Genomic DNA, 15,930 nt, shown 5'->3' with positions numbered 1-15,930 from the left:
AGGACCCAGGAGTTGTTCCGGATTCCATGGTCGTCAAACTCATCAACTCTTGAAGTGGTTTGTGCTGCCCAAACATCACACCTTAATAAAGTAAGTTTTAAAAAGAGACAGAGGTGGAGCTGGGAATTTAGCTCAGCGGCATAAGCCTTGCAAGCAGGCAGTTGTGAGTTCGATCCCCAGTACCGATAAAAAAGAAACGGACAAAAAAAAAAAAAAAAACAGACAGAGGCCAGGCATGGTGGGGCACCCCCTGTTACAGTGTGTGTCTGGATGTCTCCCAAAGCCTCATAGGGGCAGGTTTCTAGAATTTGTGATTGATTCATGGTTCAGTGCCAGGATTCTGGGTGTGAGCACTGCACCCTCCCTAGGGCCAGTATGTCCTGCATACACTGTAAGGGACAGGAAGTCTCCTCTCCAGCTCCTCCCTTTTTGCTCTCTTGCTTTTGTTGTCTTCTGCTGCCATGAGCCACCCTGCCTTGGACCCAGCTGATTATGGACTGAAACCTCCACAAACTATGAACTAAATAAACCTTTCCTTCCCTAATTTTAAGTATCAAGTATTTTGTGTTAGCAATGAGAAAAAGTAACCAACACACCCCTGTAGTCTCAGTACTCAGGAGGCTGAGGCAGGAAGAACTCCTGAGTTCAAGGCCAGTCTGGACTATCTAGTGAGACTCTGACTCAAATAAATAAATAAATAAATAGGGAGCCAAAAACAAGAGGAGGATCCCATTTGGATGAGATGCAAGAGCAGGAACTCTAAGCTGCAATACAAACACCAGAATGGGGAGACTTGGAGAAAGCAAATGGGTAGAAGGGGAAGTCTAGGACTTTCCAGGAGTAGCAGAGCTTCTGCTTCTTAACCTGGGTGGTGACAACAGGCACACGCAGAGGCCGACTCATTGAGCTGTGAAGTCTGCTTAATGGTGAGAGAAATGGAGAGCACATGTTGGGCACCCGGTGCTTGGGGAAGAGTTGGAGGGCTGGGCTGCAGGGTGACGTCCTGTCTCTCGGTGGTGTACTTTCTCTGCGGCCCCACTACATCATGCTTCTATTGTAATAAAGGGGAACTGAAACCTTCTTTAATGCCTTACTATTTTAATTACTAGCATTTGGAAATAACCCAAATGCTCAGCAACAAAAGATTAGTTTTAGGATTCAGAAGAGGAAGTGACTTGTCCTCGGGCTACAGTCACAGGGCCACAGGGCACAGTGACTGTGCTCAGAGGCATCAGGCAGGGCTTCCAGGGAAGTTTTGGTTTTGGTTTTTCTTAGTGTTAAATTAACTGCTTGAATGATTTGCAAAAGCGAAAGTTATTTCTGCAAACAGAAAATTCCATGGCCCGGGTCAGGGAAGACAAATGCGGTCCCAGGGCCTCAGCTCTGGCGCCGCTGCCCCGCCATGGCCCCTGTACGCTCACTACCCTGAACACTCAGGGTTGGCAGCTGGTCACCGCGCCGGAGGGGTCACCGGGCAGGTGAGATGCGCAGATGGGATGCCCAGGTGGGAGCAGCGAGTGGGCGGACACAAGTGGGCAAGTGTTCGCTGGATGGCCCTCTCCAGTCGCTTCGCCTCTCTGGCTCGGCTCATCCCTCGCGGAGCAGGACCCCGGGGGCGCCGGCCGGCCACACCCTGGAGGCCAGAGCGAGCTAGACCGCAGCACTCCCCGCAGCTTGTACGCCGGAGGCCCGGACCACATCCAGCATCCCCGCCGCATACGGCGCCCCCATTGGTCGGTGCGGCGCCGCAGGGCCGCCCCGCAGCCAATCGCAGGTGGGGGCGGAGCCTGGCAGTCTCAGAGGAGCGCTGCGGCTGGGCCGGCGCCCCTCAGATGCCAGGAGATGCAAGAGCCGCTGCTGGGCGCTGAGGGCCGCGACTATGACACCTTCCCCGAAGGGCCGCCGGCGCCGGGACCTCGGACGCGGCCCGGGTGAGCACGCCGGTTGGGAGCATGGGCGGGACTGCGGCGGCCAGGTCTCCTCCGGAGGAGACTGCTGGCCTGCACCCTGGGCCTCCTTGGACTCCTGCGAGTGACCCCGGGACCGCTAGCCCCTCCTGCCGCATGCATGCACGGTGTCCCCTGGGCGAGGGACGGCCTCGGGGAGTGCCACGCCCGGCCCTGGCTGTCCGGGCCCTAAGCGGTAGCAGCTAGCCTGAGGTCACCCTGCAAGCCTGCAGTAGCGCAGCAGGCGGTACCCTGGGGCTCCAGGGAGGAGCTGCTGGGTAGCCAGCCTGGGCGGCCCAGGCTCAGGAAGGACCGGGTCCATCGAGGAGGTCCTAAGACCCCCTGGTCCTTCTGTCCCCACTTCCTCTTCCCACCAGGGCCCTGCAGAGCAAAAAGGTGTTCCTGGCCACCTTCGCCGCTGTGCTGGGCAATTTCAGCTTCGGCTACGCCCTAGTCTACACGTCCCCCGTCATCCCTGCCCTGGAGCATTCCTCCGACCCAGATCTGCGTCTGAGCAAAACCCAGGCATCCTGGTTCGGGGTAAGGCCAGTTCTCTGGGAGGAATGTGGTGGGGAGCTCAGCTGGGGACCCCTCCAGGGCCCTGCCCACCACCTCCCTACTCCTGGCAGCTGGCTGGCAGGGTGAAGCCAGCCGATTTCGGTGGATGGAGGAAGTGAAAGCCAGAGGGGAGCACTAGGAAGAAGCAGGTGGATGGTGGAACCCCAAGGGTTACCATACCCCAGACCCACAGCAGAGCAACACCCTGGACAGACGGGGCAGGGGCCTCAGGTGCCAGTGGGAGGGATGCTGCAGGGGAAGGGCGGACTGGGGCATTTAGGGTCTCAAGAGCCTTGGACATGGAATTACAAATTGGTAGCTGAGTTGAAAAGCTGCAGGGTTCACTGAGCCTGGGGTCACCAAGAGCAGGGAGACCTCTTGATTTGGGGACAAACTGAAGCTCAGACAGGATAAGCAATGTGCCCTAGACCTGCTGCTATGGAGTAGCAGAGTTGAGATCCTCCAAGAAATCCAAGGCCTCCGTATCAAGGCCTTCCAGTCCAATGATTCTCCTGTATTAGAATATCAGATGCTTAAACATCTGCTGGGCAGAACCAAACCGCTGCTTGTATACCTCAGAGCCCAGAGGATCACTACCTTGCTGACCACTGAGGCTTCTGGGATCAGCTAAGAAGCAAGCTGTGATGGGAAGTGGGATGCTCATAGTCAGCACCCTTTCCTCCACAGTCCGTCTTCACCCTGGGTGCTGCAGCCGGAGGCCTCAGTGCCATGCTGCTCAACGATCTGCTGGGCCGGAAGTTGAGCATCATGTTCTCAGCCGTGCCCTCCGCCATCGGCTATGCACTCATGGCAGGCGCCCACGGCCTCTGGATGCTGCTGCTGGGGAGAACGTTGACAGGCTTCGCTGGGGGGCTCACAGCCGCCTGCATCCCGGTAAGCAGGGGGCTCCCGTGTAACTTTGGAATCGATGCCAGGCCACTTCTGGGTGAAGACCCGGCCCTGCAGCTCTGCTCCGCTGTGCCCGTGGCTGCCCAAGACATCTTGCTTGTCCCCCCGCAAGGGAAACTGACCCTGGGGAAACTGTCCTCATGTCCCTAGCCATCCCCAGCTCGGGCTCTGCAAATTTCCTACCCAGTTTCTTGGCCACATAGACATTGCTCAATCTCAGAAAACACCATGAGCAACCGGAAGGAAGGGGAAGTGCCCTTCCCATACCCCGTGGGACCTCACACACAGCAGCCAGCGGCCCAAGAGCCAGAGGCACAACAAAGGGTGGGTGGGGACAGAAACACCTGCCCAGCCCCCTCCTCTGCCCCGAGCCTCTGCACTCCCACTTTAAACCCCCATGCTCCCGTCCACTTTGCAGTGAGGAACCTAAAGCCAGAGAGCATGCATCGAGCTGTGATCTAGTGAGGATAAGACCCCACAGATGCCCATGGCTTCCCAGCAATGGCTCTCCTGGCCAGCTGGGCCCAGGAACCTGCATTCAGCACTGCCCCGAGGGCACAGCAGGGTGTGTGTCTTGCAGGTGTACGTGTCCGAGATCGCTCCCCCCGGTGTTCGGGGGGCCCTGGGAGCCACGCCGCAGCTCATGGCAGTGTTCGGGTCCCTGTCCCTCTATGCTCTAGGCAAGTATTCTCTGCATGCCATGGGCGGGCCCAAGGTGCCGGCGTGCCCCTGAGGCAGATGGGTGGAAAGGGAATGAACACACCTCCATAGGGAGCCCAGAGCCAGGAGCAGCAGACCTTTCCAGGTCCCCAAGCCACTGCCACTACCTTTCTTATAGCCAATCCCTGCCCCTCTCTGGTCACCAGGTCCACTTATTAGCTGGACAGTGAGGGCATCTCCTGGCCCAGAGATCTCAGGCAGCCTTCCAGAAGACCCAGCGAGTCCATATAGGAAAGATGGCAAGGCCTGGGAATATAGCTCAGTAGCACAAGTACCTGCCTGGCAAGTGCTAGGTCCTGAGTTCAATTCCTGGTACAAAAAAAAAAAAAAAAATGGAAAGATAGCAGGGTAGCTGTTTGGGGTGGGCCCAGGGTTTGCCTGGCCTCCTCCTCCTCCTCCTCCCAGGCCCTCCAGCCACGTGCCAAGGGCCAGGCGACCCCTGAAGCCCTACCTGCCCGCACACAGAGGCTGAGGCCATGAGGAAAGGCCCTGTAGGAGGCAGCCCTGGGCTGGACCAGAAGCTCACACTCCTCTCCTATAGGCCTCCTCCTGCCCTGGCGCTGGCTGGCAGTGGCCGGGGAGGGGCCTGTGTTCGTCATGGTCCTGCTGCTCAGCTTCATGCCCAACTCCCCCCGCTTCCTGCTCTCCCGGGGGCGGGAGGAGGAGGCTCTGAGGGCACTGACCTGGCTGCGCCACACCACCGACACCCAGGACGTGCGCTGGGAGTTTGAGCAGATCCAGAACAACGTCCAGCGACAGGTGCGGCTGGGCCGGGCTTGCCTCTCTGAGAGTGGTTGTTTTCCCTGGGGTAAGAGCAGAACGGAGCAGGGTTACCCCTCCGGCCGGCCTGGGGCACGGGGCAGAATAGGCCAGCAGATCCCCCTCAGTGGCGGCCTTGTGTTCCAGAGCAGCCGCGTGTCTTGGGCTGAGATCCGGGAGCCCCACATGCACCGGCCCATCCTCATCGCTCTGCTGATGCGCTTCCTACAGCAGCTGACGGGCATCACGCCCATCCTGGTCTACCTGCAGCCCATCTTCGACAGCACAGCTGTGCTGCTGGTGAGAGCCCACCTGGGCCCCTGGGGCTCACGCACTGAGCCCAGGCCTTGGTGCCCACCCTGGGCACTCGGATCCCAACGAGTGTGTGAGAGCTCCGGGGATCACGCTTGACTCTAGAATAAACCGCAACAAAACAATTAAATAGGAACCAATTTAATAGGAATGTGGACCTTGGGGACCACAGCCCCCAACTCAGAGCCCTGGGGTCACACCCTTTGAGGCAGCAGCTCCCTGGGACCCAGCTACCTCTTCTGATAGTGGAGACAGCTCAGCCTGCCTCGTCCTCTGGTCCAGTGTGAGCTGAGACAGGAAGTTGGGAACCGCATCCAGTTCTGTGCCCGTGGGGCTCAGGGTGGCAATAGCAGATGGGCATACAGGTCCTCCGAGAACCTGCAGCCCTGATTTCAGATCAGAGTGCCCCGCAGTGCTTAGAGGGCAGGGCAGGTGTGGAAGCAGGGACAGGGGCCACAGGCTGGGTCTGCCAGCCACAGAAGCCCCCTCCCCACAGCCACCTGAGGACGACGCGGCCATCGTGGGGGCTGTGAGGCTCCTGTCCGTGCTGATCGCCGCCCTCACTATGGACCTGGCTGGCCGCAAGGTTCTGCTCTTCGTGTCAGGTGAGCACCCTGCTATGACCCTTGTCCTCCCTTGACAGCAGCTGTCGTGTGGGCTTGAGCAGGGTGCAGTCACCCTAGCTCAGGCTGGTCATGGGCCAGCAGCTCCAGCAAGGTGGTGCTTGCGGGATTACGGAGCTGGCTGTGGCACCACAGGGTGACAGGGCCCTGAGCCTAGTTAGAACCTGAGCCTGCTGCCCCACATGGAGTCCCCACCTCATCATGGGCCAGCCAAGGCCCAGGGGCTTCCAGGCAGCATGGGCCCAAGGGTCTTGACCCCAAGGGTCACTGTGTGTCCACAGCAACCATCATGTTTGCTGCCAACCTGACACTGGGCTTGTATGTGGACCTTGGACCGAAGACTCCAGCCCCCAACCACACTGTGGGCCTGGAGAGCATGCCCTTGGGGGGCACGGAGCAGCCCCCGGCCACACCCACCAGCTACCTCACCCTGGTGCCTCTGCTGGCCACAATGTTCTTCATCATGGGTAGGCAGCTGGGCACCCAAGGGGCTGTCCTGTCCATCTTCGGGGAGGGCTGGGCCTCTTATCTGTAGCGTGCTGAGGCAGACAAGGTGTGTGTGTCCCCCATGGCACTGCAGGCTACGCTATGGGCTGGGGGCCCATCACCTGGCTCCTCATGTCTGAGATCCTGCCCCTGCGTGCCCGTGGGGTGGCCTCAGGGCTCTGTGTGCTGGTCAGCTGGCTCACGGCCTTCGCCCTCACCAAGTCCTTCCTGCTCGTGGTGGTAAGTGCATGCTCATCCTGGGGATCCTGAGGCCCCATCTTGCCTGCCAGGGCCCCTGCTTGGTGCCAGGATCCTTCATTGATAAGTGATATCCCTCTCATGGTGGCCCTGGGGGTCTAGCATGTGCCCCTTACACAGAGGCCAAGGGCAATCAAGCAACAGCAACAGCTAAGACTCCTCAGTTGTAAGAAACAGGGCCACCTCCCAGCCCAGGAAAACCCTGGGCTCTGCGGAGGGCCCTGGCCCCCACCTCCAGCAGCCTGAGCACAGCAGAGTCTGGACACCACCTCCACAGCCCAGGAGGCCTAATCTGGGGCAGCACAGGCCAGGCCTCACCTGTGTACCTTGGTGGGCTGGGCTGGGCAGGCACACACTGAGGCTGTGTTTGCGGCAGCTGGGCAAAGCATGGCCTACAGGTGGTCAGGGATCCTGGTGGCCAGCCCTGGGGGAAGCCCAGGAGCCAACTGGAAGCAGCAGGCAGGGAGAGGTCTCAGAGCAGGACAGGGCAAGCTGCAGGCCAGTACCAGCTGAGCCCCAGGGGATGGGCGAGTTTCTGCATGTGACCCTGCTCCCCACTCTACACCCCCAGAACGCCTTCGGCCTGCAGGTGCCTTTCTTCTTCTTCGCGGCCATCTGCCTGCTGAGCCTGGTGTTCACGGGCTGCTGTGTGCCAGAGACCAAGGGCCGCACGCTGGAGCAGATCGAGTCCTACTTCCGCACAGGGAGGAGGTCCTTCCTGCGCTAGGTGGAGGCGCCCAGGACACATGCACACTGCACCTGTGACCAGGAGCTGGCAGCAGACTGTTACCATGGTGCTGTACACACAGGCCGAGACTCACCAGGGAGGAGGCTGTGTTGGCCACAGGAGGGCACACAGGTACCCAGGGACAGGGCCCTGCTGGGTGACCTCTGGCCTGCTTGGCTCATGTACAAGGTACCATGTCAAACACTGAGAACAGGGCCAGAGATGGCAAAATGGCCCCACAGTCCCGTTGTCCTGGCCTGGTCACTTAGCCACTATCGGGCCTCTTGGACATCACTAGGAACACTACATACTTCAGAGGCCAGGGCACAGCAACCCATGAGGTCACTCTGGCTCCAGCCCAATCTCGGGGGACAGGGGCTCCTGTCTGCAAACTGCTGATGGTATTTATCAAAATAAAGAAATTGGACCTGCATCCCTAGGGAGGAAGGAGTGGGTCTACTCTGGAGGAACCCCTCCCCAACAGCCAGCCAAGGTCAGCGGGGCCCGCTGCCCACAGGCCTCTATGGCCCTCTGGACTGGGCATGGAGAAGGGGTCAGCCCTGCTCCTTCTGGCTGTGACCTTCAGAGAGTCACCATCCAGTGAGCAGGCTCAGAGCTAGCCACTGAGCTCTGCCCCGCAGCATGGGCTGGGGTGTCCCTGCCACTCTTGGGGACACAGAAGATAGAGTGACAGCCAAATGACACAGAAGATAGCAGCCAAATGACAGCCTCAATTTACTGCTCAGACATATACCTAGCTGCCTAAGGGAGGTATGGGAAGTCAGTGCCCAGACGCAGCTGCTGGCCAGCCAGCATGGGTGACAGCCCTGTGAGAGCCACTCAGCAGTGCGGTGAAGGATCAGCCCCACCAAGTGTCCCCTGGGGGCAGGAGCCCAGCCCCTCTTTCTGCAGCTGCAGCCAGAGAGTTATGGACAGAAGTGACCCCAGAGTCCTGCACCTGGACAAGTGGGCAGCAGGGGCAGGCAGGGTCCTTGCTCCTCCTGGAAGCAGGATGACATCACACATGCGCATGCGCGCACATACATACACAATTGGCCATGCTGACAGGCCTGTGTTCCCCAGGAAACAGACCCCGAGCAGGTTTCCAGGGAGCACGACCTGGTCCATGAGCTCTGGAGCTCAGAACAGGCCTTGTTTGGAGGTTAGGGGGACGGGGCCAGCCTCACAGGGAGCATGTCACAGTGGCACAGGCCTGTGCTCAACCACCTAGGGCCAATCTAACCAGTCACTGAGGCCAAGTTACAGGGCTGGAGAGAGACGGCCAAGTGCAGGAAGTACAGGATGCAACAGGGCACATCCAGGAGGGAACACTTCCTGGACACCTGTTGCCTCTGGGGCCCTGCACCTGACCCCTGTAGGAAATGGCCCTCCATGTCAGGAAGCAGGCAAACCTGAAGTGGCCACCTCAGCCCTGCTGGTGGACAGCAGCCAACACAGGGCAGGACCCCATGGGAGGTACCCCCAGCTCCCATGGGTGTCTCACTCCACTTCTTTAGCACTAAGCCCAAGGCAGAGCAGGGCGGTGCCTGAGGATGAGGCCTGTAGGAGGTGGGGCAGCTGGGTGTCCAACCTGCCAGGGCACTGGTTAGGGGGTGCTCTCCGGCATGCAAACCCAGGCAGGTGTGCACGGGGGCCCCTAGAGGACCAACCAGCTCCCCAGTAGTGGGGACTTAGGACACTGCTCCACTCCCTGCCTTGAGGACAGGCGAACAGGGCAGGCCTGGGACCCCACCTGCCAGGGGAGCTGGGATGCTCCCTCTGCTCCATGCTCAGGCCCAAAGGCTGGGGCAGGGAGACCCCAAGTGTCCTGAACAAGCTGCTCCCAAGCCATTTGCTGAGCCAGCCAGCAGCACTGCACTGGGGCCATCTGTGTATGCTGGGGCCCTCAGCACCAGCAGGGTCAGGACACAGGTCCGGCCGGTCTGGGAAACAGGGCAGGCAGAGGACCTGAGACAGGGACACGCATGGGACCTCATCTCCCAGGTCATGGCTCTGCCTCCTCTGGACAAGCTTCCCCAGAGCCACGTGGCGGGCAGGGAGGGAGGGTGGTGACCCATGTCACAGGTCCCCCTCCACGGTCTCTGCCAGCTTCTCATCTGCCTGCTGCTTCTGCTGCTGGATCCGGGCGTAGGAGATGGCATCTCCCCTGGGGAGAGAAAGGAGGGTGCCCTAGAGTCCAGCCTGGTGCCTCCCAATTCCCAGGCTACAGCCCAGGCAGGCTCTGTGGACAGAGACTCCTGGGACTTCTGGTTCCCTGGACGGTAGTCACTGCTAGGGACACCAGGTCTGGGCACCTCTGAGAGTGGCACCAGCTGCCCAGATGCTGGGCTCTGTGGCTTCATCTCCAGCCCAGGCTCTGCGGGAACAGAAGACTGGCAAGAGGCCCAGGGCACATCCAGGTTGTAAGATGGGGTCACTCAGAGGGTCCCCTGACTTCTGCCACCTCCATCCCTTGAACAATGACCAATCCCGGCCCTGCCTGGGTCTCCATGCCCACACAGGGATCAGAGGGGCCACTGTCAGCATGTCCTCACCACAGCCAGGAGACCCGCAGCCCCCACCCTGTAGGGCCACAGACGCACTTTTTGCCCAGAGCAGAGAGTCCATACAGCACCCCGGTGGCAAAGGCGATCGCATTGCCCAGCAACGTGGCCATCGTCAGGCTCATGATGATGGGGACGACGGCCATCCTGGAAGGAGACAGAGGTCACTGGCACCCTCCCGCCCCAAAGTGCTCCTGGGCTGCCCAGATTCACCTGGCTCCTCCCCAGACTACTGGGTGGCAGAGAGAACCCCTAGAGATCAACAAGCCAGGTTCAGAGCCGGGCTTTGCAAGGTCCTAGAATGCCCAGAAGGGGACCCCAAAGCTTGCTGCAGTTTTGACAGGTCTGTGACTCGTGAGCCCCTCAGCGGTAACAAGTGGTCCCACCGTCCCTGTTCAGGACACAGACACCCAGGATCTGGGATGTGTTCTGGCTCACGAGCCCTGGGCTTCTCCAAGTGAAGTGGGGTAACACCTCATTGCGGGGTGAGACTGAGCGAGGCGAGGTGCGTATGTCTTACCATGGCCCCAGCCCACAAGCACCAAACAAATGCTTCATGCTAGGACAGGAAAACCAGTCACCACTCAGCAAATGGGGGCCCCACGCCAATCCCAGGGAACTCAGGCTCCAGGCCGCAGAGGTGCCACCTGGTTGGGGGGCCCACTTGGCTTAAAAGCCCTACAGCCCATTCCTGACTTGGCACCTGCCCCCCACCCCCAGGGCCTGCAGCTTCCCAGCCAGGTTCCTGGGTGGTCGGACGGACGGGGTCTGTGCCACCAAGCTCACCTGCCGTCCCGTCTGTCTGTCTCAGGGATCCATGCAGGAGGCCTCAGGCACTAAACCACATCAAAGTTCCCTCCTCAACTTAAGAGGGGACTTGAAATTGTTGTTTTTATTGTTTTACTTTATGATGGTATAAAAATTAATAGAAGAATAATGAAAATCACAGGGACAGGCAAGCACCACAGCAGGAAGAAACCATAGTCCAGGCAAAATGAAGGCAAATCACAGGCTAGAAAAGTATGAGCAGGAAACAGAACAAAGGGGTCTGAAATTTAATATGGAAACCACACATGGCCTGCTGCTAAGCAAACACTGGGGCACTGATCGATTGACAAGCAAACCGGAAAACATTCAAGTAGGAAGTGCAATTAGGGCTCAAGGGAAAATACTGTGCCGCTCTCAAAACAAATAGAAATGTAAAAATGGTACCGGGCACAGGGCAACAAGGAATGCTCAGAAGACCTCTCTAGGGGCCAGGGATTTAGCTCAGCGGCATAAGTGCCCGTCTGCTAAGCACAGGGTCATGAGTTCAATCCCTGGTACAGAAAAAAAGGAGAAGACCTCTTTGGGAAGCACCTGAACACGTCTATTAAAATTTTTAAATGATCATCCTCTTTGACCTGCTAAATCTACATCCAGAAATACATCCTGAGGAAATCAAAAACATACAAATTTTACCAGAGAAATGTTGATCACTGCTGGGTTTATACCAGTTAACAAATTACAAAAATAATAAATATTCCTATCGTTAATGTCAGCCAGGTGTGTGGCACACACCTGTAATTCCAGCACGTGGGAGGCTGAGGCAGGAGGATCACCAAGAGTTTGAGGCCAGCCTAGGCTACATAGTGAGACTCTGTCTCAAAAAAAATAAATAACTTTTTAAAAATAATGCCATAAAGCCTTTGGGGGTGACATGCAATGTTCTTATCATTCCATTAAATGAAACAAAGCAGATGCAAAAAAAGTTGTTGATAAGGTACCCCAAGGCCCACCATGAGTGCCCCTAATCCAGAATTCTTAGGGTTCAGACACAGGCAGCTGCTGCAGACTCAGGCCCTGCAGCAGGCCTCTGGCGAGCCTAGGCATCTATCCAAATCTGTTTGTTTGTTTGTTTGTTTGTTTTTTAACCCCTGGTACTGGGGATTGAGCCCGAGGCCTTCACACTGAGCTCTATCCTAGCCCTTTTAACTTTTTATTTTGACATGGGGTCTTGTAAATTGTTACATTGCTTGGGCTAGGCTCCAACTTGCAATCCTCCTGCCTCAGCCTCCCAGAGTGCTGGGAGGACAGACTTGCTCCACCAGCCCCGGCATGAATCTGTCTAAAGACAGCCAGGTAACAATATTGCTGCTCAGCCAGCCTGCTATGCTTGGGCCCTGGCAAAATGTGGATTTGAATTTGTCCTTGAAGGGCCAGGGAAATTAGCTCAGCGGCATAAGCACCTGCCTTGCAGGCGCATGGTTGTGAGTTTGATCCCTGGTACCAAAAAAAAAAAAAAAAAAAAAAAAAATTTGTCCTTGAAGTAGTTCAGGGCCCTGACTACAAGCAGAAGTACTATACATGAACCTGTCACAGGTAGGAAAATGAAAGCAAAGCCCACTTACAGCAGCGATGTTTTCTGTTTCTCAACCTGGGTGATACCTCCATCAGGATACCCAGGCCAGCCTCCTGGCTTTGCGAGGCGACACAGGAGTGCATCCCACAAGAGTCCCTTCAGCACCTCCCAGCCGAGGCTCACCCCTTCCGGTCCCTGCACACAATGCTTGTCCCCCATTGTCAGAATTATGGGTGGCTGTAGCTGCAGGCCAAATGCCCAGGAGGGCTGTGTCTTCAGCGGCTGTCATCTACCCACAGCTACCAAGTCCAACGCTCCGCTCCCACCTGCCCCGCTCAGCAGCCCCTCACCCGCAGTAGAAGATGGCCTTCTGCCAGGAGCGCAGCTGGTCCACTCTCTCGGCCACCACATTTGCAAACTCCATGAACTGGCAGCAGAAGGGCGCCTCGCACAGCAACAGGATGAAGGCATTCATGCTGCAGGAGGTGGGCGGGAGAGAGGCACTGCAGTGCTGGCCTAGTACCACAGCAATGCCACCTTCCCACCCTGGTCTGCCCTGAGTCTCTGGTGGGCACCTCAGCCCTGTTCCCTGTGCCCCTCCCTGGGAGGGAAAAGCCAGGGCGCTGGTCTCTTTACCCTATCTGTGACATGTGGGGCAGGCCCCCTTGCCAGCTGTCAGTGCTGTAGCCATGGTTGCCAATATCGCCACCACAGTGAAGGCCACAACACCAGGAGAGCAGAGACTAACCAGTCAGCACCCACAGCCACTGATGGCTGAGCCACCCCCGGCAGCACGGGGGCTCTCAGGCTGGGCAGACACAGGCATGGGATGCCCGTGTGGGAGAGAAAGGCACTCAGAAGCCGTGTGTCCCAGTCCCTGTCAGCCACTGACTCTGAGGACATCTGTCTCTCTGATGAACAGGGAACAGCTACCAACCCTGCACCCTTGCACTGGCAGGCATGTCTGTGCCAAGCTGGGAGGAAAGTGTGGAACAGGTACAGACTCAGGATGTCCCACCTATCCCCCACACTGTGCACCCACCTACAGGCCACACAGTCCTCCCCAGAGTGCACCCCAACTCCACCTGGGCCACCCTCAGCCAGGCCTTTCACCAGGACCAGAGCTTCCAGAGTCTTGGGGCATTCCCTGCCCCGACCTGTCATCAGGGATCTGTACATGGTGGGTCCAGGAAGGAGGAGACCTGTGCTGTAGCCAGAAAACCACAGGCTCAGACCCGGCTACTCACATCATCCACACACCAGCCGCGATGTTCAGGGGGTAGATAGTTATGCAGTTGAAGAGGCCGGAGATAGCACAGGCTGGAAAGTAGAGAGACGGCAGATGTGAGCGGGAAAGCTGCCCATGGCCCCTGGATGTCCTTCCATCATCGGATGTAGCTGCCACTCGGAGAAGAGCAGGGCCACTTCTGAACCTCAGAGCTGGATCGCAGAGTAGCTGACCTCGGACACTGTATCCGCATCCACCCGGCAGGCTGGTGAGAATTAAAGGGGGAGGCCAGTCCACCTAGATTGGGCCCTTAGTTGCCAGGGCTGGCCACACAGAAGCCCTCTGACTCGGGAAGTGTGGATTGGATTTGGGTTGGGAAAAGAAGCACCTCTTGTGGAGACAGGGACCAGGTAAGAGTCAAGGGACAGTTCCCTTCATCTTTCCGGCTGGTTCTCTCTCTTATATGCAGGGGTTCCCTGTAGCCCACACACCCACTGCTGGGACACCAAGGGACCAGCTAAGCACCCAACCAAGGAGTCTCCATGCTCCAAGCCAGAGCCTGGTGGTCCTCCCTCTCTGCACCCACTTGCTGCCCCACCCACCGCTGGGTTCACCAGGACCTCTGAGTGGGCTGCTGGGCAGGAAGCAGGAGCAGGCTGTGACCAGAAAGGCAGGGCGCTGGCCTTCGGAGGCAGCAATTAGCACCAGGTCATTAAACTTGCAGAAGCTCCCCTGCACCTGATCCTCCACCAAGGCCTGGAATTCTGCCGTTTTCCATTTTCCTCTGTAACCCTATGCAGGCAGCAGGCCATGGAGAATAGACAGGCAAGGCGATCTAGCCGAGAAGGGCTGTCCTCATGGGCCCACGGACTCCTACACTGATGGGCTCCAAGCTAGCACGAGTCCTGGGCATCCTTAGTAACATTTGCCTCCAACAGCAAGACTCCCAGGGCCACAGACACCTTCTGCCTGCATGTGTTGGGGCCCAGTCCCACCTCAGGGTCTGCAGAGTCAGCGTTTGGCGTGCAGCCCCAGCCCTATCTTCTGTCCTCCCCAGCTAGCTCTGGAGTGACCACATCTCATCTCAGGCCAGCAGGCTCCAGTCAAGAGCCCTTCAAGGACAAAAGCCTGGAGGACATCCCAGAGGGTCCCCAGGACTCTGTCTTCCCCATGACTCGGTCCTTGAGCTCCTTCTCGACTGTGTCCAGTTGCTCCAGAGCCAGGGTAAAGGTCTTTGCAGCCCCCTGAGGGGACCCTATCCCAAAGGGGCTGGTCAGGCACCCTGCCGTCCTCAGGCCAGGGTCAGAACCTCAGCCCTCTCCATCACTGGCCACCTTCTCCCATGGCACCGTACACCATGTCCGGTGGTCCTGGTCCGGGACACAGCCAAGCACATTCCAGAGGACTCGCCTCAGTCCCGCACTGCGGGATGGAGCCGGGGGCCTGGGCAGTGCACACCTCGCTGGCCGCCAACCAACCGGGTGTACCCATCAGCCCCCGTGCGAGCCGGGCGTCGGAATCCTCGGCAACGGCCCCTTCCCAAACCTCGGCTGCCCCCGCCCTCCAGGGACTGACAGTGTTGGGGAGAGGAGAAGGAGAAGCTCACAGCCGTGGTCCGTGGGAACTGTCTGGAGGGGGCGTACCCAGGACAGCAGACAGAGAGAGCCCAGAGCAGGGCCCCGGCCCCCAGCAAACTTCTCGCAGAGGCACCCAGCACCGCCGGGGTGAGAAGTCGCTGCCGGCCCGGCCTGACACAGGTGAGCAGCGGCCCGGGGACCGCGCCCTCTGTAGGCCCCCCCCCCCGCCGCCGACGCCCCGGAGGCCTCGGAGACCCCAGCCCGCGCCGGTCCCCCCACCGGGTACTCACAGACGGCCCCCAACACGCCCGAAAGGCGGCAGAGCCAGCGGTACCACCACGTCATGCCCTCCTCCTGCGCGGGAGGCGCAGGGCCCGCAGGCGCCCCCGCCCCGCCCGAGCCGCTCATGGTGCCCGGGTGCAGCCCCCGGCCCGCACAAAGAGCCGCGTCCGCCCCGCGCGCTGCCTTGTGGGAGAGGAGGTATTAGCATAGGGGGGCGGGACTTCGCAGGCCTCGAGAAGGCACCCGGAGGGGTTCTGGGCTCATTAGCCTAGGGGGCGGGGCTCTCAGGTCAGACAGGGCGGTGCCCGAAGGCGGGGGCCTTCAGAAATGGTAACCCCGGGGTGGGAGGCTGGTAGATTAGCATAAGGGGCTGGGGCTGGTGGCGGTCTCCTGGAGTATCAGAGGGGTCTGGGCTCATTAGCATAGAGGCGAGGCTTGTGTAGGGCGGGACTTCTGGACGATGCACAGCCAGTGCCAGCACAGGTGCCAGGTGGGCAGGCCTCAGAGCCCAGTCCGGATCCCTGGGCGGAAAGAGGATAACTAAAGATGGCCAGGAACCTGTTCTGGACGGGATAATCCGTCTACAACCAGGGAAACCCTGCCCTGAGGCAAGACTGGTGTCAAATTAGGCTTGGACCTG

The 15,930-nt window shown here is 59.0% G+C and overlaps 2 protein-coding genes across 3 annotated transcripts; one reads left to right on the top strand and one right to left on the bottom strand.

Moving 5' to 3' along the window:
• Nucleotides 1-1,774: 1,774 nt before the first annotated feature.
• Nucleotides 1,775-7,731, top strand: Slc2a6 (solute carrier family 2 member 6). Its single transcript, XM_003473130.5, has 10 exons — nt 1,775-1,931; nt 2,324-2,486; nt 3,192-3,398; nt 3,994-4,093; nt 4,675-4,892; nt 5,040-5,192; nt 5,701-5,809; nt 6,109-6,294; nt 6,408-6,553; nt 7,143-7,731. The coding sequence occupies exons 1-10, from the start codon at nt 1,843-1,845 to the stop codon at nt 7,296-7,298; spliced, it is 1,527 nt and encodes a 508-aa protein (XP_003473178.1). The 5' UTR covers nt 1,775-1,842; the 3' UTR covers nt 7,299-7,731.
• Nucleotides 5,330-15,651, bottom strand: Cacfd1 (calcium channel flower domain containing 1). Of its 2 annotated transcripts, none has more exons than XM_023566414.2 (5): nt 15,299-15,651; nt 13,451-13,696; nt 12,554-12,679; nt 9,902-10,009; nt 5,330-9,465 (listed from the first exon to the last, which is right to left on the bottom strand). In XM_023566414.2, exons 1-5 carry the CDS (start codon nt 15,496-15,498, stop codon nt 9,378-9,380), a joined length of 768 nt encoding a protein of 255 aa, XP_023422182.1. In that variant the 5' UTR covers nt 15,499-15,651; the 3' UTR covers nt 5,330-9,377. The 2 variants fall into 2 exon arrangements, with proteins under 2 accessions (XP_023422182.1, XP_003473181.1); XM_003473133.5 differs by having other exon boundaries at nt 8,010-9,465; nt 13,451-13,523; nt 15,299-15,493.
• Between the last annotated feature and the right edge of the window lie 279 nt (nt 15,652-15,930).

This window comes from Cavia porcellus, unplaced genomic scaffold (genome assembly GCF_034190915.1).
Source record: "Cavia porcellus strain 051 isolate PalLab524CR breed Dunkin Hartley unplaced genomic scaffold, mCavPor4.1 scaffold_49, whole genome shotgun sequence".
NCBI classification, from domain to species: Eukaryota; Metazoa; Chordata; class Mammalia; order Rodentia; family Caviidae; genus Cavia; species Cavia porcellus.
Note: the sequence above shows the minus strand (reverse complement) of the source record. Positions and strands in the feature narration are given on the sequence as shown.